The sequence below is a fragment of the Gasterosteus aculeatus genome, chromosome 7 (assembly GCF_964276395.1).
Source record: "Gasterosteus aculeatus chromosome 7, fGasAcu3.hap1.1, whole genome shotgun sequence".
NCBI classification, from domain to species: Eukaryota; Metazoa; Chordata; class Actinopteri; order Perciformes; family Gasterosteidae; genus Gasterosteus; species Gasterosteus aculeatus.
This window is the reverse complement of record NC_135694.1, coordinates 2,169,278-2,187,544: the sequence shown is the minus strand read 5'-3', so window position 1 is coordinate 2,187,544 and position 18,267 is coordinate 2,169,278. Positions and strand designations below refer to the sequence as shown.

At 48.4% G+C, this 18,267-nt stretch overlaps 3 protein-coding genes across 3 annotated transcripts; 2 read left to right on the top strand and 1 right to left on the bottom strand.

Annotated features, from left to right (window-relative positions):
- The first annotated feature begins 302 nt into the window (after positions 1-302).
- On the top strand, positions 303-6,811 carry ovol1a (ovo-like zinc finger 1a). Its single transcript, XM_040183191.2, has 5 exons — positions 303-962; positions 5,038-5,267; positions 5,376-5,603; positions 5,853-5,997; positions 6,117-6,811. The coding sequence occupies exons 1-5, from the start codon at positions 863-865 to the stop codon at positions 6,470-6,472; spliced, it is 1,059 nt and encodes a 352-aa protein (XP_040039125.2). The 5' UTR covers positions 303-862; the 3' UTR covers positions 6,473-6,811.
- A 1,385-nt stretch (positions 6,812-8,196) lies between these two features.
- On the top strand, positions 8,197-13,165 carry mus81 (MUS81 structure-specific endonuclease subunit). Its single transcript, XM_040179691.2, has 17 exons — positions 8,197-8,286; positions 8,423-8,634; positions 8,997-9,126; positions 9,320-9,405; positions 9,796-9,912; positions 9,990-10,070; positions 10,222-10,310; positions 10,442-10,657; positions 10,738-10,896; positions 10,977-11,104; positions 11,247-11,359; positions 11,660-11,779; positions 11,942-12,037; positions 12,190-12,318; positions 12,460-12,563; positions 12,699-12,782; positions 12,896-13,165. Exons 2-17 carry the CDS (start codon positions 8,494-8,496, stop codon positions 12,960-12,962), a joined length of 1,860 nt encoding a protein of 619 aa, XP_040035625.2. The 5' UTR covers positions 8,197-8,286; positions 8,423-8,493; the 3' UTR covers positions 12,963-13,165.
- Positions 13,166-13,302: 137 nt separating this feature from the next.
- On the bottom strand, positions 13,303-18,126 carry tmem185 (transmembrane protein 185). Its single transcript, XM_040179692.2, has 7 exons — positions 17,734-18,126; positions 16,844-17,020; positions 16,490-16,697; positions 16,159-16,242; positions 15,854-16,030; positions 15,152-15,275; positions 13,303-14,992 (listed from the first exon to the last, which is right to left on the bottom strand). Exons 1-7 carry the CDS (start codon positions 17,769-17,771, stop codon positions 14,742-14,744), a joined length of 1,059 nt encoding a protein of 352 aa, XP_040035626.1. The 5' UTR covers positions 17,772-18,126; the 3' UTR covers positions 13,303-14,741.
- Positions 18,127-18,267: the final 141 nt, after the last annotated feature.

Below are 18,267 nucleotides of genomic sequence, written 5' to 3'. Positions count from 1 at the left end.
CCTGCACAAGAACGTTTCTTTTACTGTTGAACGAATCCGCACAGAGGATGTCAATGCAGTGTCCCGCACAGCAGCTCCTCACCCCTCCCTGGACCGTCTTTCCTCCCCTCACCCCTCCCTGGACCGTCTTTCCTCCCCGGCAGCGCGCACCGCGCCCCACACCTCGCAGCGGAATGGAGAAGAGGTGGGGAGGGGGGGGGGAGGCAGAGAGCGAGGGGCGGGAGGGAGGGAGGGAGGGTAAACCGGTTCAGCAGGTATACGCGATCCAGTCTCTCTCCTCGGCCCTGTTGTCACCGTTATTTATCTCGCGCATGCGCGCTGGCGCCGGTTTCCTGCTTTTCGAATGAGTACCTGTGCTGTTTTTTTTTTAACCCACCTCCGACGTGTGTGTGTGTGTGTGTGTGCGTGCGTGTGAGAGAGAGAGATCAGGATATGCTCTTCCGTTGTTTTTCTCCCCCCCCCAACCCGCTCTCTCACCCACTCCCGTTATTCCTCAGCGCCGAAGGAGACATCCGTCCTTACCTGTCCGGGCTGCACACCTGAGCGGACTCACCTGTCCGGCGAAACACGTCTCTGTGCCTTTTCTCGTTTTAGTCAGCGCTGCCAGGAGAACCGGGGGGGGGGGGGGACAAAGGTGTGAACCGGCGACGAAAAAGAGGATTTAATCCGGATCAAGCTGACGAAACGAGGAGAAAAGGTGTGAGGAGGAAGGAGAACAGGGGACCGACACCTTCCATGTTTTTCTTCCAACTGTGGAGTTTCCTGCTTTTGTAACTTTTAGTTCACTTCACGTCGCTTCAGGCGACTTTGACACCAAAAAACCCCTCCAAAAACCCCCGAGAGACTTGTCAATTAATCCAGAATGCCGCGGACCTTTCTGGTGAAAAAGTCCAATGTTTCGCCTGGAAAGCGGAACTGGAGCGAAGTCCCCGATCACGAGCGAGGCGACGTCTACGTCCCAGGTGAGTCCCCGGCGCGCGGGACGCCTTTCTGAAGCTTCCATTATTTTCAAAACGTGGACCCGCCAGAGAGAAGTGGGGTACCGGGTGTGCCGGTTGCCGCCCGGTAACGGATCCGAGCAGGAATGTTGGCGGGTCGTGATTGTAACGGGGCCGCTGCGGTCCCCCGGGGCGGGGGGGGGGCACCGAATAACGGGAAACACCGCGGGCCGCGGGCGGGGAGCGATGGTCGAGGGTTTTAGAGTTGTCCCGTTGATGTACAGTGCGTTTTGTTTGAGTGTAAAACTGGATTGTGAAGGAGTTCTGGAGTTCTTTATTCAAACGTCACCCAGGGGACATTGCGTCAGAGAGACGCCGAGGACGCCCGCGTTTGTGTTTTTTCATAACTGCGGCCTAGAGGCTCCTAAGGGCCCGTTGCTTTTCACAGACGGACCTTCGACCCCCTGCAGCCTTTCTTCCCCTTGACTTACGCAGACACCATAAAGGCGCAGCGCGTTTGTTCCATTTATTAGTGTTTCTGGGAATGTTCTTCCAGCCAAGTTGTCCTCTTCGGCCTTAATAAAACTCCCGTGGGGACATCTCACCTCAGGAAACACCGTTTTTCGGACTTTCGGTGCCCCAACTGGAGAACAAAAAAAAAACTTAACAAGTTCCGACATGTTGTTAACTGTCAAATGTGAACTTCGTGCGGCTTTTGGCCCCAACTTTGCATTTAAATGACTCGCAAACCGCCCCCCCCCTCACCCCCCCCCCCCCCCATCCCGAGAACAGTCTCCATTGTTGCCATCGGCAGAGCTTTTATTGTAAGACCACGTTGGTATCAGATAACAAGTAACGGACTACACCCTGAACCTCTTTCTCTCGCTCTCTCTCCCCCTTCCCCCTCCCTGTCTCCCATTCCCGACATCTCCTCACCGTTAACTTTCAATCATTGACTTTTACGTCCTCTCTGCTATTGGAACCGGAACATTTGAACCGAGTGAAGTGCGCGTCATTTACAGGCGGCTTTAAAGGACTAATGATCCTCGTATAACCGATAATAAGCCTGGTGGGAGAATGCAGGTGACTCGGGACTGATCCACTTAATGCGAAGAAAATGGACAAATAATTTGACTCTGGGTTCAGGCATTTTTGTCCTTTTTATAAAACGAGAATCATTCATAGAAAACGGCATTTTTTTTTAATTTCTCAATCAAATTATTACATTTTCCGTGGTTATATGTCCCGAGGATAAAACCGAAACTGCGCGTCAGTGCGTAATTACGCGGTTAGTGCGCAACTGTCTCCGCTTAAGTCGGTATGTGCCGTTACTCGACGTACCTGCCTGACTGGTGTTTTAAGAACAGCGTGAGATGAGACGTTTAAACTCTTATCACAGGTTTCTAAAGGCACAGTGGAAAGTGTCTTCTGCTGGGGACAAACTATTAAATCTGTACAAGAGCATTAGTAAAATTACAAACAGAAAATGATTTCCAAAACCCCGGAAGAGGACAATGCTTCCCATTTACATACTACCACCCGGGCCTGATCATACATGCATCATTTCAGTATGAACACCATCAATTATGGTTATTAAAGTACATTTTGGGTTCCTGGTCGATGATGGACGGGGCTCACGCACACCGGGGTGGCGTCCACCTGCTCGCGTGACGTGTGGAGACTACGGTTCACGAGGTCAGCACACGCGTCTATCAGTTGTCGTTTGTTCATGGGATCTGCGAGGGTCTGCTGCTGGGTTAATGTTCACGGGATGGAAGGAAATGTAACGGACCCTGAAGGCGGCCTGCTGCGGCAGACAGTACGCCTTCAGCAAACACACACACACACACACACACACACACACACACACACACACACAGGCCGACCCACACCTTGTGTTTGATGAAGTTATCTCGTTTGCTGACTCTTTGTGTTTCTCCCCCGGCTGCCGTTAACGGGATATGGAAATAAATCCAAGAAGTGCGTTTCAGAACCACACGACTTGTTCTCTCGGCGTGAAAACCCCCCCCAACCAAACGCACACACACACACACTTTATTCGTTTGGTCGACGAGGGGGGGAGGGAGTGAACAAACAACACAAAATGAGATTAAATGTGCAGCCGGCAGCCGTCGCCTCAGAAATCAGTGCACAGGAATAATGGAGAAAGGGTTAAAAAGCTGCTTCGGGAGCTGAAATCACGTCCAACAGTTTGTACCGTAATGAAAGCACAAATAAGGCTGGATGCTGCTCCTCTGAAGAAAAAGCCCTTTCTGACGCATGGTGTCGGGACACGGGGCGACGCGGAGCAGAACGGTATCCTGCAGATTTAGAAAGTCTGATTTGAGCTTCTTATCATCCTCTGAGACGTTTGGGTTTGTGCATCAGATTAATGAGCTTAATCACTATTCATTGACTTTCAGAAGGCTCCTGTTGTGTGTTGACCACAATAACTAAAGCATATTGCTTTTCTGAGGACGTTTGCATCACTACGGGGAACCTGTCGACATTCTTCAATCACCTTTAGCAGCAGTGTCATAAAAGTGTCTTCTTTTATGTATAAGAACATTATTTTAGGAATAATATACAGATTACTGCAATAAGTCACTACTTTTGGCCAGTAAGTGCTATTAATTTAAAACTGAATCCAGCCTGTCGTCCTTCTAAGGTGGCGTCTCCTTCCCGCCTCACAGCGAACCGTTACCTGTTGCACATCCGTGCTTGTGTCTCCTCATCGGTGCAGCTCGCTGTGGGGCTTCATTTGCATCTGCATTTGAGTTTTATCAGATCGAGGCCCCGGCACAGTCACCTGATTCGTTGTCTTCTTCACCGAGCTGAACCACACCTAGCGCACACACACACACGCACGCACACGCACACACACCTGTCCGTGGCACCCAAGAGGTTTCTATGACCTGCGTCTCTCTTTGAGCCGCGCTTTGTTATGTCGTCCTCGCGCACACACGCAGACATGCGTCCGCGGCTGCGGAGGTGGATTGTTTGCTCGTAGCCGGTGCTGCAAGACCGTCTGGTCGAGCAAGTCCAACTGTAATGGTGATGTGGTGAATGTGTGTGTGTGTGTGTGTGTGTGAGGGGGCATGTGAGTGCATGCAATGGAAATAGCACAAAACAAAAGGCCAAACATGTGCACACCCACACCCACACACACATATTTAACTCTGCTTGTTTGCTAATTGAGAGATTGTGCAAACACACATCGGCAGCACATTGAGAAACTCATCCGCTTTTATTGCTCCCGGTGCCTCGTTCTCTTTCTCTCCTCCCGTTCTGTCTATTTGAAGTTTTTAAAGCTGCGTTTTCGAATCAAAGTGTTGTGAAGTGGTAACTAACTGAAGTGAATTAAAGTGTGTTCGGTTTAGATTTCCATGGACCATTAGTGGGTCGGATGTTACGCGTCGTCACAGAAGCACCTTTTTTAGGATGATGAATGCGATGAAAGGAACAGCGGTTTGGTTTTTCGGTGACGCCGGTTGACTCACACGCAAGTCAAACGGGAATACTTGACTTTGCTTTCAGTGGCTAGTAGTTACTCAATCTCCCCAAACTAGTTTACCAAGTTTCCAGTTGGATGTTTTAAATGGAATGCCGAAGGAACGCCGGCAAGGCCGAGCTGAAAATCCCAAATGGCTGCTGAAAAAACTGAAAAAACTGTAGTAAAATGCCCTCAGTTAGCGATTATAGAACGTACGTGTCCGTTATACTGACAACGCTCTTCTATCTCAATGCGTGGACTATGAGGTTAGCTTGTTTGTTTGAACAAAATACCGGCGCAGTGCTAACGGCGGCTAACGGCGGCTAACCGACCTGTTGTGCTGGAACGTGGTCGACTTGTGACTTCTGGTCTCTGAGGTGAAATGTGTTTGAACTCCTTCTCGTGTGAGTCGTTATTTCTTTTCTGAAAGCGCTAAACTCCCCTAAAAGCCAGAAGACGTCCTGCTTCTCATGACGTGACGTGAACGGGACTTTTAGCTTGAACCTTTTTCCGATTCCACATTTCAAAGATCACAACATCAAAGGTTATTCTAATAACATCCTCCTCCTCCTCCTCCTCCTCCTCCTCCTCCTCGCCCCCTTCCAGTCTCCATCTTCCCGTCCTCCGTCCTGATGACGGGGGCCGAAGCCAGCCCCGCCGAGATGACCCCGCTCTGCCTCACCACGCGGTCGCCCCGCGAGGCGCAGCCGCGCGCCGAGCTGCCGTCCAGCACCGTGCTGGGCCGGCCGCGGAGCCCGGCGCCCTCAGCCGGGGGGAGGACCGACGTCAGGAGGCGGGCGCAGGCCGGCTCCACGTACGTCCGGTCCAAAATGAAGGTGAGCGCGTTTGAGCTTTTTTTTTTTTTTTTGGTACCGCTCACGTTCTGTGACGTAAAACAACAACTTCATTTTTGTAACGTCAACATTTTCTCTCCGCCGCCGCAGATAACCACGGGCGACTCCCCTCCTCTTCCTCCTCCTCCCCCTCCTCCCCTCTCTCTCCCCCCCATCCCCTCCCTGCCGGGCCTCATGCCACATGCCACTGAGATGCCGGTCGCCTTACCGTCCACACCTGAACCCGTGGAAGCGGTCTCCATGGTGACCAGATCGACGGGTCAAAGCCAGAGTTTGCTGACGGGGATGAAGGGACCTACGGGGGCGTACGTGTGCCACGTACGTCTGCCTATTACCTTCTTAATCATCTACCACCTCACTTGTGTCCATTAACTTGGTTGATTATATTTATTTTCTGTAGCTGACGTGACGCCACGACGCAATAATGTAAACTTGTAAATAAACATTTCAGCTTTGGAAATGATCATTACACCTTTTTAGTTTTACATTTTGTGAGGAATGAACTTTTCTGGTCGGGGCAGAAAAAAAATCCACCTGACAAACCTTCCGTTTGTGTCGTCGTCGCAGGTTTGCCAGAAGACCTTCTCGTACCAGCGCATGTTGAACCGGCATCTCAAGTGCCACAACGACACCAAGAGGCACCTGTGCAGCTTCTGCGGGAAGGGCTTCAACGACACCTTTGACCTCAAGAGACACGTCCGCACGCACACAGGTGACTACGCGCTCTCCCTTTTTTTTCATCCTCACACAAACACAAACGCAACGGATGCCAGAACGTGACTCTTTGTATCCCCCCGCCCCCCCCCCCCCCCGCGCGCGTTCTCCAAACAGGCGTCCGGCCCTACAAGTGCACGCTCTGCGACAAGGCCTTCACCCAGCGCTGCTCCCTGGAGTCCCACATGAAGAAGATCCACAGCGTCACCCAGAAGTACGCCTACAAGGAGCGGCGCAACAAGCTGTACGTCTGCGAGGAGTGCGGCCTCACGGCGGCGACTCAGGACGCGCTGCTGCTGCACCTCCACTCGCTGCACCCCGACAGCGCCCTGCTGAAGGGGAAGGCGGCGAGGAGGGCCGCGGGAGGGGGGGGAGGAGGAGGAGGAGGCGGCAGCGCCGAGGGCGAGGGATCGTCGCCGGGATCCCCTCAGGGAGCCGACAGCGATGACACCACAGGGTCGGCGGGGCAGTAGAGGGGCGGGGTGATCGAGACGTGAGGACATATAAGTGAAGAAGTGGTACAGGATGCATGTCAGAAAGGAAATGTATATAAATGTATGAATGTGCGCGTGTGGATCTGGGAATCTCTGTATATCACACACTCCGACTTTAATGAAACTAAACGTCAACAAAGGCCCCCCGACTCCCACTAACCGGCCTACGTTTTTTTACGTGTGATTGTGGTGCGGAAGAGCTCTTAAACATGTACAACAATACCAATCTTTTTTCTTCCTCTGACTATTTCCTGTGAAAAAGAGAGATTTTCTATGAAAAAAAGTACTTTGTTCATTAAAGGGAGTAATATATTACAAGATTGTATTTTTATTTCACTTATTATTTGTACTTTACGGATGCATTGTGGTTGAACAGAACGAACTGCGGCCCTTGTAACTGATTTGTGGTGTGGTTCAAATCTAAAGCGGTTCGGCTGGATAATGAAGCCCGAGGAGGTTTAACAATCAAATCAACGCATCAGGATGGTCATCAAAACACGGAATGTAGAGTTAACAAGCTAACTCAAAGAAAGATGGCGACTCAGTGTGCATGTGCAATGTTTTTTGCTATTTTAAAATGCACTCAGTCAACTTACACGATCCTCAAATTAGTGAGTGGTGGAAGGTAATAGAGGAAATAAGCAAAAACAAGTCAACATTAACATTAAAGCATTCGAGTGATAGTGGAAAGTGGCTTGACTGTCGATGTGTATTTAGCTCCAAATCATGTGGTTACTAAAATATGTTGAGTACTGAAAAATCTGACGCATGTCATTCCATTCTCTGAACAAATCGGCCTCATTTTACAGCCACCGTCTTTCATTTTAATACAAACGTCGGTTAATTACGTTTCACGCCACCCACTTATCTCTGTGTGTGAGCGTATGAAAGAAGAGTCCACAGGACTCTTGACTATAAGAAAGAGAACGGTTGTGGTTTGGAGGGCGCGTCTGGATTCTTGGTCTCTGTTGGGTCTTGTTGGAGGAATCCTGCAGCCGCCCTTCAGCCTAAGGAAACAGGCTAGCGGATTGGATAACGGTTTCCAGAGGTAACCGGGACCGATTGTATTTAGAACGGACAAAACTCAGAGCGTCGGGTTCACCGGCACAATCCGTATATGTGACCATTGCAGAGACGTTCAGGGTTTCCACGGCGGTTTGTGAGCCTATGACTTTTCCTGCCTCACCATGACATTGACATTGATGGTCTTGAAGGCAACGCCTTAGAGTTTTTATCTACTGCTTGATTTGGCAAATATTAAAAGCAAAAAATATTAATTTGCACATGCAGGAATTCTGACTATTTAAACCAGGCCTTTTGAATTATGATGTTGTAATTATCCAAGAAACCAAAACCACTGAGTAAATACAACTGAATAATTATTCAGTTGGAATAAACACATTGCAATTGTGTTCATAGTTTACATTTACAGCATGCTGCAAATTAAAATGACAAACTGTAGATACGTTTATACGTTTACATAAGTGTAATTTATTATAATATTGTGAGAGCTATTTATTTGGTGTTTCTATTTTAGAATGAAGTCTTCGCTTCTGAGTGAGATGTAATATATTCTGTATTTTGTGTGTATGATTTGTGTTTAAGTGCAGAAGTACAGTTTATATAAAGCATAGTGACTCACTGCCGAGTGTGTAATAACATACGTCACAAATGTGCGCCTTTCCCCGCCTCCTTTTCGTTCCTGAAAGTGACGTCACCAGGAAGTGCGCCGTGCTTTGGAAATCAAGGCGCCAGCTTTCGAACACAATAACCACACAATAACTTGGTTAAAGGTGAGCGGCATTCACAGGACACAGACATGAATACGTAATACCGTTAACTAACCATTTTACGAAAACGTCAAAATGGTTAATTATGTTCGCTTAATCATCATGACGCGGTTGTTGTTGTTGTTGTTGTTATTGTTAGCATCGAGTTAGCTGTTCGATGGTGTGTCAGCGTCCCGCCAGTCTCATCACTACTTCATCAGAGCCAAAGTGATGCCAGCTGCGGAGTCGGTCCGGCTGGGTCGCAAACGCGCTGTGCCCGCCTGCCCGAACCCGCTGTTCCTCAAGTGGCTCACGGAGCTCCGGGACGAGGCCAAGGAGAAGGGACTGAAGACCCAGTACACGTACCAGAAGGTCTCCTCGTGTTCTGTCCATGTAACTGGTGTGAAAGTGTTCCGAGCGTTTATCCGAAGTGAAAGCGAACGGCGTCAAGTGTAGAATTGCAGACAATACCGTAGGTTTAAATGTGACATTTTAAAACATTAGACGTTTTCTAGAAGGACGATGTTTGTACACTAACCCGGTTTTGTTTTCATGTGACCATATGTTGTTTAAACGGTCATATTTATCAACATATGTGTGCGTCATTTTCATACAGAACACAAGACAAAACCAAGAAACTGAACATCCAAAAAGGACAAAGCTGTAGAATTGATTATTAACCGAAATGAATGAAAGACACATTTCACTCATGCGTGTTGTTGTTATTTTTACAGGCCATCGGCTCTTTGAACAAGTACCCGTTACCCCTTCAAAACGCCAAAGAGGCAAAGATCCTCCAGAACTTTGGAGACGGCATCTGTAAAATACTGGATGAAAAGCTGCAACGGTACCTCAGGGAAAACGGTGAGACGAGCAATGGCCGATGTTTCTAAAAAACAATAGGCAAGAGAACACAGACCCTGGAGATAAACACCAGATAAAAAGGTTCACAGGGCAGCAGATGAAGTCTCCAGAATCTCCAAGCAAACAGTGAAAAAACTAAATAAAACACCCAACGTTTTACTCCTCTGTCGTTGTTGTTCATCCTCTGCTGCAGGTCCAGGCGCTCCTACTCGATCTCTACCTGAAGGAGCGCCCCCTCCTGGTAGGCAGGACAACAACAGACTGGCTCCGTCCAGAAAGGTACATCTGAAGGGAGAGTGTGCCTCACCGTGTAAATGCACAGATGCGGAAATCGAAAAGGACAAATTGTTGTAAATGTCCCTTTTGAATTGTAAGACCTGTTGACGGACTAATGAGCTTAATTGAAAAACAGCCCCGCTTTTCACCGCAACCAAAACCTGACAAACTTTTCCCTCTTAATCCACACAAAGAAAGGGTTTAGCACCACCACCGGTTAAAAAAACACAAAGCGTGGCTGCGAGTCGCTGCCCCTATTTTTTCTCAGCAGAAATAGTCAAAAGCCGAAGCAGTTCTACAATGACGCCACATTGATGTTTGACCACATGCCCGAAGGTTACTAGGGAGACTTTTGACCTCTTAAGTTTTCATTTGTTGTTCCTGTCCTTGTAGAAGAATGCTGCAGGGGATCAAGAAGGAGGAGGAGGGAGGAGGAAGAAGAGGGACTACGTGCCCCAGAAGAGGTCCGGCGGTTATGCTGTTCTGCTCACCTTGTACAGACAGATGCAGGTACACCTTTCTCCATCAAAGTAGTTTTTGGTATTTAGTGTCTAAGTGTGGCCTCATAATTGAACGTTTCTGCCTAGGTCCCAGGAAGCAAAGGTTATATGTTTAAGATGGAGCTGCAAGCAGAAGCTCAGCTTCTCTGCGACAAGTCTTTCTCTGTAGTAAGTGAACTATTGTTCATAACGCTGCTTAATAATCCGCCCAGCGGCTCCTGTTAACACTTGTTGCACGTGTTGGTGCCGGTTGTGAAGTGGCTTCATGTTGATATTGAGTCCTTTCCTCCCTTCTTTCTGTTCGTCTGTGTGTCTGCAGCCAGATTTAGGCAGTAAGTACACGGCCTGGTCTTCAGTGAGCACTCTGATCCGGAAGAACTTTGTCATAAAGACCCACAATCCTGCGAGGTACACAGGAGGCACACCCGAAAATAACGAACCAACTCAAGGGGTCAATGAATTTTCCCCACAAACGGGTCAAACATAATTCATGGAGCTCTCTGTTCATCCGGCTCTCTTGGCTGTGCTTCCCCGCTCAGGTATTCTCTGACTGAAGACGGTCTGGCTCTGGCGGAGCGACTGGAGTCTGTAGAACACGACCCCAAAGACGTCCCCCGGGGGGACGGAGGGGAGGCTACGGGTGAAGAATGGCTGGACGAGGAGGAGGAGGAGGAGGAGCAGCGAGCTCCTGGGCTTGTGGACCTCACTGCCAGTGATGATGACGAAGAAGAGGAGAAGGAAGAAGATGGAATACAGTGAGCGTGCTTTCAATGAGTGACGTCTTCCTTTTCTGCTCCCTCTCCTGTCGAACAATTCACCTGAATCTCTCCCGCAGGCCGGCGTGCGCGACCCAGCAGAGGAGTGACGCCGGTGGGACGCGTCTTTTGGGGAAAGTCCAGAATCCTCAGGCAGCGAGCAAGAAGCCCAACGAAGGGTGTCTTCCGCCTGGATCCTATGAAATTATTCTCTGCGTTGACTTCATTGAGACGACCGGGTGAGACGAGTGTCCCGACCTGTCCCGTCTGGCATCAAAGACACGCGAGCGCGCCTGACGATTCGCCGATTTGTCTGCAGCGGGAGCAACCACCGCAAGCAGGAGCTGGTCAAAGAGCTTCAGAGGAACGGGGTGAACTTCGACGTTAGGAAGCTAAATGTCGGAGACTTCCTCTGGGTCGCTCGGGAGAAGGTGGCGCCCGTTCCAGGTAACCACGAACACCCGGACGGACGCAGATGGTCAAACTACCTGCTGGTTCCTACTTGACCGAGCGCAAAGAGCAGGCTGAAGAGCGCTGGTTGGTCATGCACAGAGCATCACGTCTCCTTCCTGTTTTCGTCTTCCTCCAGGGCAGCTGCGCGCCCCCCCCGCCAGGGAGCTCGTCCTCGATTACATCATCGAGAGGAAGAGGATGGACGACCTGTGCGGCAGCATCATCGACGGGCGCTTTAGGGAACAGAAGGTCGGTCGCTGCGCGCTGAAAATAGTTATGACCCGAAGGTGTTTGGTAATTGAGCTTGATGACTTAAAAAAAATTGTTTAAATCTGTTGAATTTCCTGGAAATCATTTTAGTTTTAAATGAAATCTGCGCAGAGCAAATGAAGCGATCCCATTGGCCGGACTTGGCCTACTTTATTCATTTTAAATCTTAAAGTTAGACCTCAAAACAGGCCGTCGTTTCTGCACTTGAACTCCAGTCGAGCGCCTGAGGTTGCTAATCGAGCCGTAAAAGGTCTCCCTTGATTCTTCCCACTGCATCAGTTTCGGATGAAGAGGTGTGGTCTTCGTCGGCCGTGCTACCTGGTGGAGGAGTGCGGGTCGGCCGCCTCCCACCTGAGCTTACCTGAGACCACGCTGCAGCAGGCCATAGTCAACACGCAGGTGCACGGACACACACACTCCCACACACTGCATGGCAGTTTGAGATGCACATCTCAGAACCCACGGATGGGATGCAAACTGTTTTTGTGTTTGTTTATAGTTGGTATTTACCACACCGTGTGTGTGTGTGTGTGTGTGTGTGTGTGTGTGTGTGTGTGTTAGGTAGTCGATGGCTTCTTTGTGAAGAGAGTGCAGGATGTGAAGGAGTCGGCCGCCTACCTCACCGTCATGACACGATACCTGATCAGACTTTACCAGGTGAAACACACACACACACACACTGTAGTGAATCTAATGGATGTGTTATTTGTAGCACAGAGGGAGAAGGTTGATCAGGCTTTGTTACTCGCCTCCCTCTCTCACATGTGACACTGGCTGCCTGCTTGGTTCCCGTTGGTCTCCCGTTTCAGGACCGTGCGCTCATCTGTCGCTCCAGAGAGCTGGAGGGGGACGGGGGAGGTGGTGAGGAGGAGCGAGGGACCCCCTCCTGCTCCCTCATTTCCTTCGCGGAGTTCAACTACGGCGCCATTAAAAACAAGGTGCGTTTGTTTTGTGGGCACAAGCCCAACGCAAAGTAGGTTAGCGATTTCAAAAATTCAGTGGCGTATTTCAACATTTGGTCGAAAAATGTGTTGTTTTTCGTTGTCGTTTGTTGCATTGTGTGCGTTTCCCCTCTTAAGTGTCAGACGGTGAGAGAAGTGTTTGCCAGACAGTTGATGCAGGTGAGCGGTTTGTCCGGAGACAAAGCAGCCGCCATCCTGGAGCAGTACAGCACGCCACACAGGTACCGGCGGGACGCCTCAGTTTCACAAACCTACCGAAACATTTCTGCATCCCGAGTGACGGTTTCATGCTGACGCAGCAGAACCGACTGGCCTAAAAATGTGCATTAATGTTCCCGCTCGTCTTCGCATTCCAGCCTTCTTACGGCTTATGAACGATGCGCGAGTGATGCACAGAAAGAAAAACTCCTCTCCTCCGTCCGCTACGGGAAGCTCAAAAGGTTTGTGGTGTAACCTTGTAAAGTCAAACTAAGAAGACTTATCATAAAATATAGTTGTCATTAATGTTATGAACAACAAAGAAAAGCTAAATGATTGAATGTCTGTTTTCCAGAAACCTGGGTCCGGCTCTGAGCAGAACCATCTACCAGCTGTACTGTACCAAAGGAGCGTTGTCATAGAAACGCTGATGTTTTCTGTGTGAAAGACAAAAATTCCTTCAAGATATGAACACGTTCCAACAATATTTGTTGCTGCTTTATATGAATATAATTCTTTGAAATTAAAGATGCCGTTTCCATTATTGTAACATTATGGTATTTTGTATAAAGAATTTCACGAATGCACCCTTGTTCTGCATCAATAAAATGTATTTTATTATGAAGTGATATCTTATTACTTTCTTGCGATACACGTCTGCCATGTGGTTGCAATAAATAGAAATAAGTGAATGTACGTTGATTTCACGCAGATGACTCCAGTTAAAACGTTTTTCTAAATTGATCCAATAAATTGACATTATGCAGTTAAGGGTAGCTTTATTTTCTAAAATAAATACATAAAACGGAGCAAAATCTAGTATTCCACCAGAAGAAAACCAGGTTGCTTTACCTGCAGCATCGAGGGAGTGTGTCACTAGTAAATCAGCAGTTTAATGCAAAATGAGCCGTGTAGAAAAAAACAACATACAGACAGCATCATGGACGCTGCAGCAATCAGGTGTTGAAAAGAAAAACAATACAGAGATCATTCGCGGAGCCTCAGGAGTTGCTCTCTATTCATTAGATCTGGATTTTTAAAAAGTGGAGCTGCATTTCTTTTCTGTGAGCAAAGTAAGCAAGTCAATGGAAAACGAATTTGGAAATGTGTGACTTCGATGCGCCAGGAAAGTTTTCTACAGAATCAGTATTCACGCGCTTAATGCACGTGGCAACATTTGGATCATCGCTCAATAAAAGAAACGGTCAATTGGAATCTTGATTTGTTTTGAGAATGTCTTGATTTCATAGGTTGATTCTCAGCACAGACGCATTACGTGATTCATTCAAAACCATCGTGGCTGATGTTTACAAATACTTGCTTCCTTTTGCTCTTTACGGCTCTGCCTCCAACGCTGTCATCTCCACTCTGGTCCCTAACTTAACCTATTTACAAAAAGTAGGAATACAAACAAAGTTTTCGGTTCCACGAGAACTTCTTTCAAAGTGCCATTTTGATTGCGGTGTCTTTTTAAAGAGAAACGCTCCCCATTGTTTAGGTCTGCCTGAAAGCAACCTCACGCATATGTATGTGTATATTGAAATATGCTTAGCAAGCATCCCTCCTCTCCGGTTTGTCCCCATGTCTCTTTGATGGAATCAAGTTTGAAAGGGCTCGCTTGACGGACAGGAGGACATTGACAAAGACAAATTCTTCTCTCAGCATATGATTGGGCAAGCAAGTGTTATACGAACACATACCTGAAAAAACAATAAATCAGAACCCCTTCTTTACCCTCTATTCCGCCCTGTATTTCTCCAACTGCATGGTCCAACGTGCATCAATAAGAGATCATTGTTCCCGTTTACGCCCGGAGTCTCTCAAATGGTCCCCAGGGAGACGAGCGCGTCTTCGCTTCAGGTTGGAAGTCCACGCAGATCCAGCGCTTCTCTTTTTGTCTCACCCGACATAAATCGACATCAACATTTAGATCCAAGAGTATCGGAGACTTCGGAATCTTTAGTAAGCAACACGGCAAAAAACATAGATCTGTTCCCTGCAGGGCAGCGTCAGGCGGAGCGGTCTTTACATCGAGGGACAACCGCCGGGATCGGGATCCTGCGTCCATTGATCATTCACTTCCATATCGGCTCTAATGGGTCACAGCCATCGTGATGCAGAGTTTGGCCGATGGGTCCTGTGCTGCAACACCACCAGCAGCCACCCCCCCTCCCCCCCCCGTGGCCCACAGGGTGCACAGCTTAGTCGGGCATGTCGATGCACAGTTTGGGTGGCGGGACAAAGTATTTCCCGGGGCTCTGTGTGATCACCACGCCGGTCTTCTTGTGGAACATGGGGGCGATCTTTGGCGGCGGCTCGGGGACGGGCACGTCTTCGACCGCCTCGGGGTCCTCGCTGCGCTGGAGGTCGTAGGACACGTTGCCGTACTCTCGCAGGAAGGGGAGGAGCTCCAACAGGAAGTGGCAGAAGTCCTTACGGATGCCGAACCACCCTGCAGGAAGAGAGGGAGAGGTCAGTTGTGAAGTTGGTCCAGTGTCAGCCAGAGTAAATGTATAAGCAGATTTCACATTAAGACTCTGATCGAGGCGTTGTGTTACTACTATGAACAACGTTCGACAGAAAAGCATCATGGCCGGTGGTGAATACTCACAGTGGTTCCCCCCCTTCTGGCCAAAGGTGGTGGCCATGAGTGTGAGCAGGGAGAGCCAGAGCGGGACGAACACGCACACGTAGCTCAGGCTGTTGTGGCCGTCCAGCTTGTGCACCAGAAGGATCTGAGGAGGTGCCAGAATTTCAGGAGTCATTGGAAGGCAAAACGTGCAAGCGGCAAACTCGCAAAAAGCTGTGTGTGTGTGTGTGTGTGAGAATAAACACACGTGCAGGAGGAGTATTCTTTATCACGGCTTAAGATGGTGATGATCAAAGAAAGCAAATGCTTATGAATGACTTAAGTTGGTACTACACTTGATCAATAACATACAAGTGTAAAATAATTAACAAAGTAACCTTAAAAAAACTGAAGATCTCAAATTTCATCTTCCAATCATCATATTTATTAAATTTAGTAGAATTTTCTAGGACATGTAGGACCAGTAAGCACTTTACACTGATTTCAAAAAGCATTTGGCCAGTAGAGGGCAGCATAGGCAAATATTATTAGCAGGGAAATCTGCTGCCAGATCCAACTTTTAATTTAGGGATATAATTCTATATTTCTATTAGCTAATTGTTTTATATTTCTCCAAGGAATCGAAAAGGAGTAATTTGGGCTCAAAATCCAAAATATGTCTAAATAAAGATGTAGAATCATAACTTGTGTCAGACTAGTTTAACCCTGTGAAGAACAACTCACCTCAAAGGTGAGAAGGGGCACGACGATGGTCATCCAGCTGATCGCCATGGTGATGTGTGTCCGCCGTTGCTCGGCGATGATGTCAATGGAACGTAGGAAGAGGACGGACCAGATGATGTAGTAGAGAACCACAAGGCACAAGAAGGACATCAGGATCCAGAGTGGGACACACACCACCTGCAGCGCACACACACACACACACACACACATCAGGAATCATTACAGACAACAAGGGCAGCAGTATCACATCAAATCCATTTTATTGAGGTGCATAAAAAGAAGCTTCCAGTGTTCCAGTATCTCACCAGCCATGGCCAGTTGATGATCCTGTCCAGCCTCAGAGCAATGAAGATGAACTGGAGAATGTTAACTGAGCACAAAACCTCCAACTGAGGAGAGGAAGAGCAAAGAGAAGAGTTCAGCACTGAAATAATTTTTTGAGATAAAGTCTCCTTTGATACACTCTGAAACAAAATGTCCGTAAACTCGAGTAACCGCTGTCTGACCATAAGGATTTAGAATAGATCGCTCAACCTCAACTGCAACACAGATCAACTCAAACCATCGAGCCGCAAGCATTGGGTCACATTTTGGATTCATTTCCTACTGTAACCTCGTACACGTCAGGCCTCATACCTCGAGGGAGCGGTCGTGTCTGAACCCCCAGACGCATGCCGCCACAGAGACGGGCGACACGAAGAAGAGCGGCATGAAGACGAGTAGCCAGAAGTAGTTTCCCCTCGCCACGCGGTCGCACACCAACACCTCAAACATCAGCAGCAGGACGTGCAGCCCCACCGCGATCAGCATGGCTTTAAACTCCACACACGTTTCCCCTTCAGCCCTACGAGGGGGTAAACAGGGACATCCGAAAGTTACCTGTTAAAATACTGTCAAATGTGGCGAGAAGCAAAGCCTACAGTAATTCATATATTATGTACATGAGGCCTGTGACCACCGAGCCACACGTAGACATGCGAGAGGGTCTACCTGTACTGGGGGTTGTGCGCCCACACTCCAGTGCCGACCGAGGCCCCGATGATGACCAACAGCTTCCACAGCCATATCGGGGTGAACACAGCCCAGTAGCTCCACTGGATGACTCCATCCAGCCTCAAGGACAGCAGCACGGAGAAGAGCAGCAGGCACGAGTAGATCAGGAACTTGCTGCGGCAGGTGACAAGAGGGAAAGATATTTAACAGGTGTGCCCCATGTGGGAAGTTATGTTTATTTGTATTCTACCTTCATTTATCCAGAGGTCAAATGAGAACCAGTTCTACATTTGCAAAGACAACCTGGCCAAAAATGCTGCAGGTTGTTACAAAACAAACAATAGATACAACTCAAGCGTCCTCTCGTTATATGAAGATGTGACAGTCACGTGCACTGGAGGACCACGAGTCAAACCCAATGCAGACGAAGATGGGACATGTGGACATTGTGTGCAGGTGATGGGACATTTTCTTTTAAATGGGGAAGAATACAAACTGAAAAGTGTTTAAATCACTGTCCAAACATGAGAACATGTGGGATGACATAGTCAAATGTCACCGGACGTGATGTCATCAGAGCTGACCAACGTTAGATAGCCATAGTTAGCTACGGTGTGACGCTAAGTAACGTTGCAGACAGCTGTACCTAGCAACCGCTATCTTAGCTAGCATGTTAGCCGGGCCTTATTTAACGTTAGCTAGCTGCTTTCTATTAGAATCAGCCGCACAGTATTTAACCCATGACCCGTTAAGGGTTTTACGTGACCCTTCCTGGAAACACGTCGGCGCACGTCTCCGTAACGTTACATAGACATGACGTAACAAACATAGCCCAGTCACTGAAGCTAACTAGCATCCAGCTAACAGACCAGCTTAGCGGAACGTACCTGGGATTGAAGTCCTGAAAGAGTCCTCTTAGATTCATGGTGTAAAAAGGCTGGTGGTCTGACCGACATTAGCTTCCACGGTGTTTCGCTAATTCACCGCCCGAGTTGAGTGCTACACATCGTAATTCCGCTGTTAGCTCAGAGTTTCGGTTCCTCTTCATTACAGCTCCTTCGTGTGTTTTGTTTGTTTTTTTTACCCTCTGAAATCACGTGACCGGACTTCTTCTTCGAGGTTTGTGGGCGGGTGGTGAAAACAGCGATTTGGCGCGTCACCGCCACCAGCTGGTAAAGAGTGAGTCGCACAGAGAAAAGACGAAGGGAGATCAAGAGATCGTCCCTTATTAACGGCATTTACAATGAATTGTCTCTCTTTCAGATCCCAGTTCTTCCAGTACGAGTCGGTGATGCTGAGCTGTGCAGAGTCTCATACAAATACAAAGTTAAGAGAAACACATCCGGGGGAATAGACCAAGAGATTTCCATTCTACTTTATTAATGTCTTCATTTCATTTTCCTTTCATGAGATCACACGTA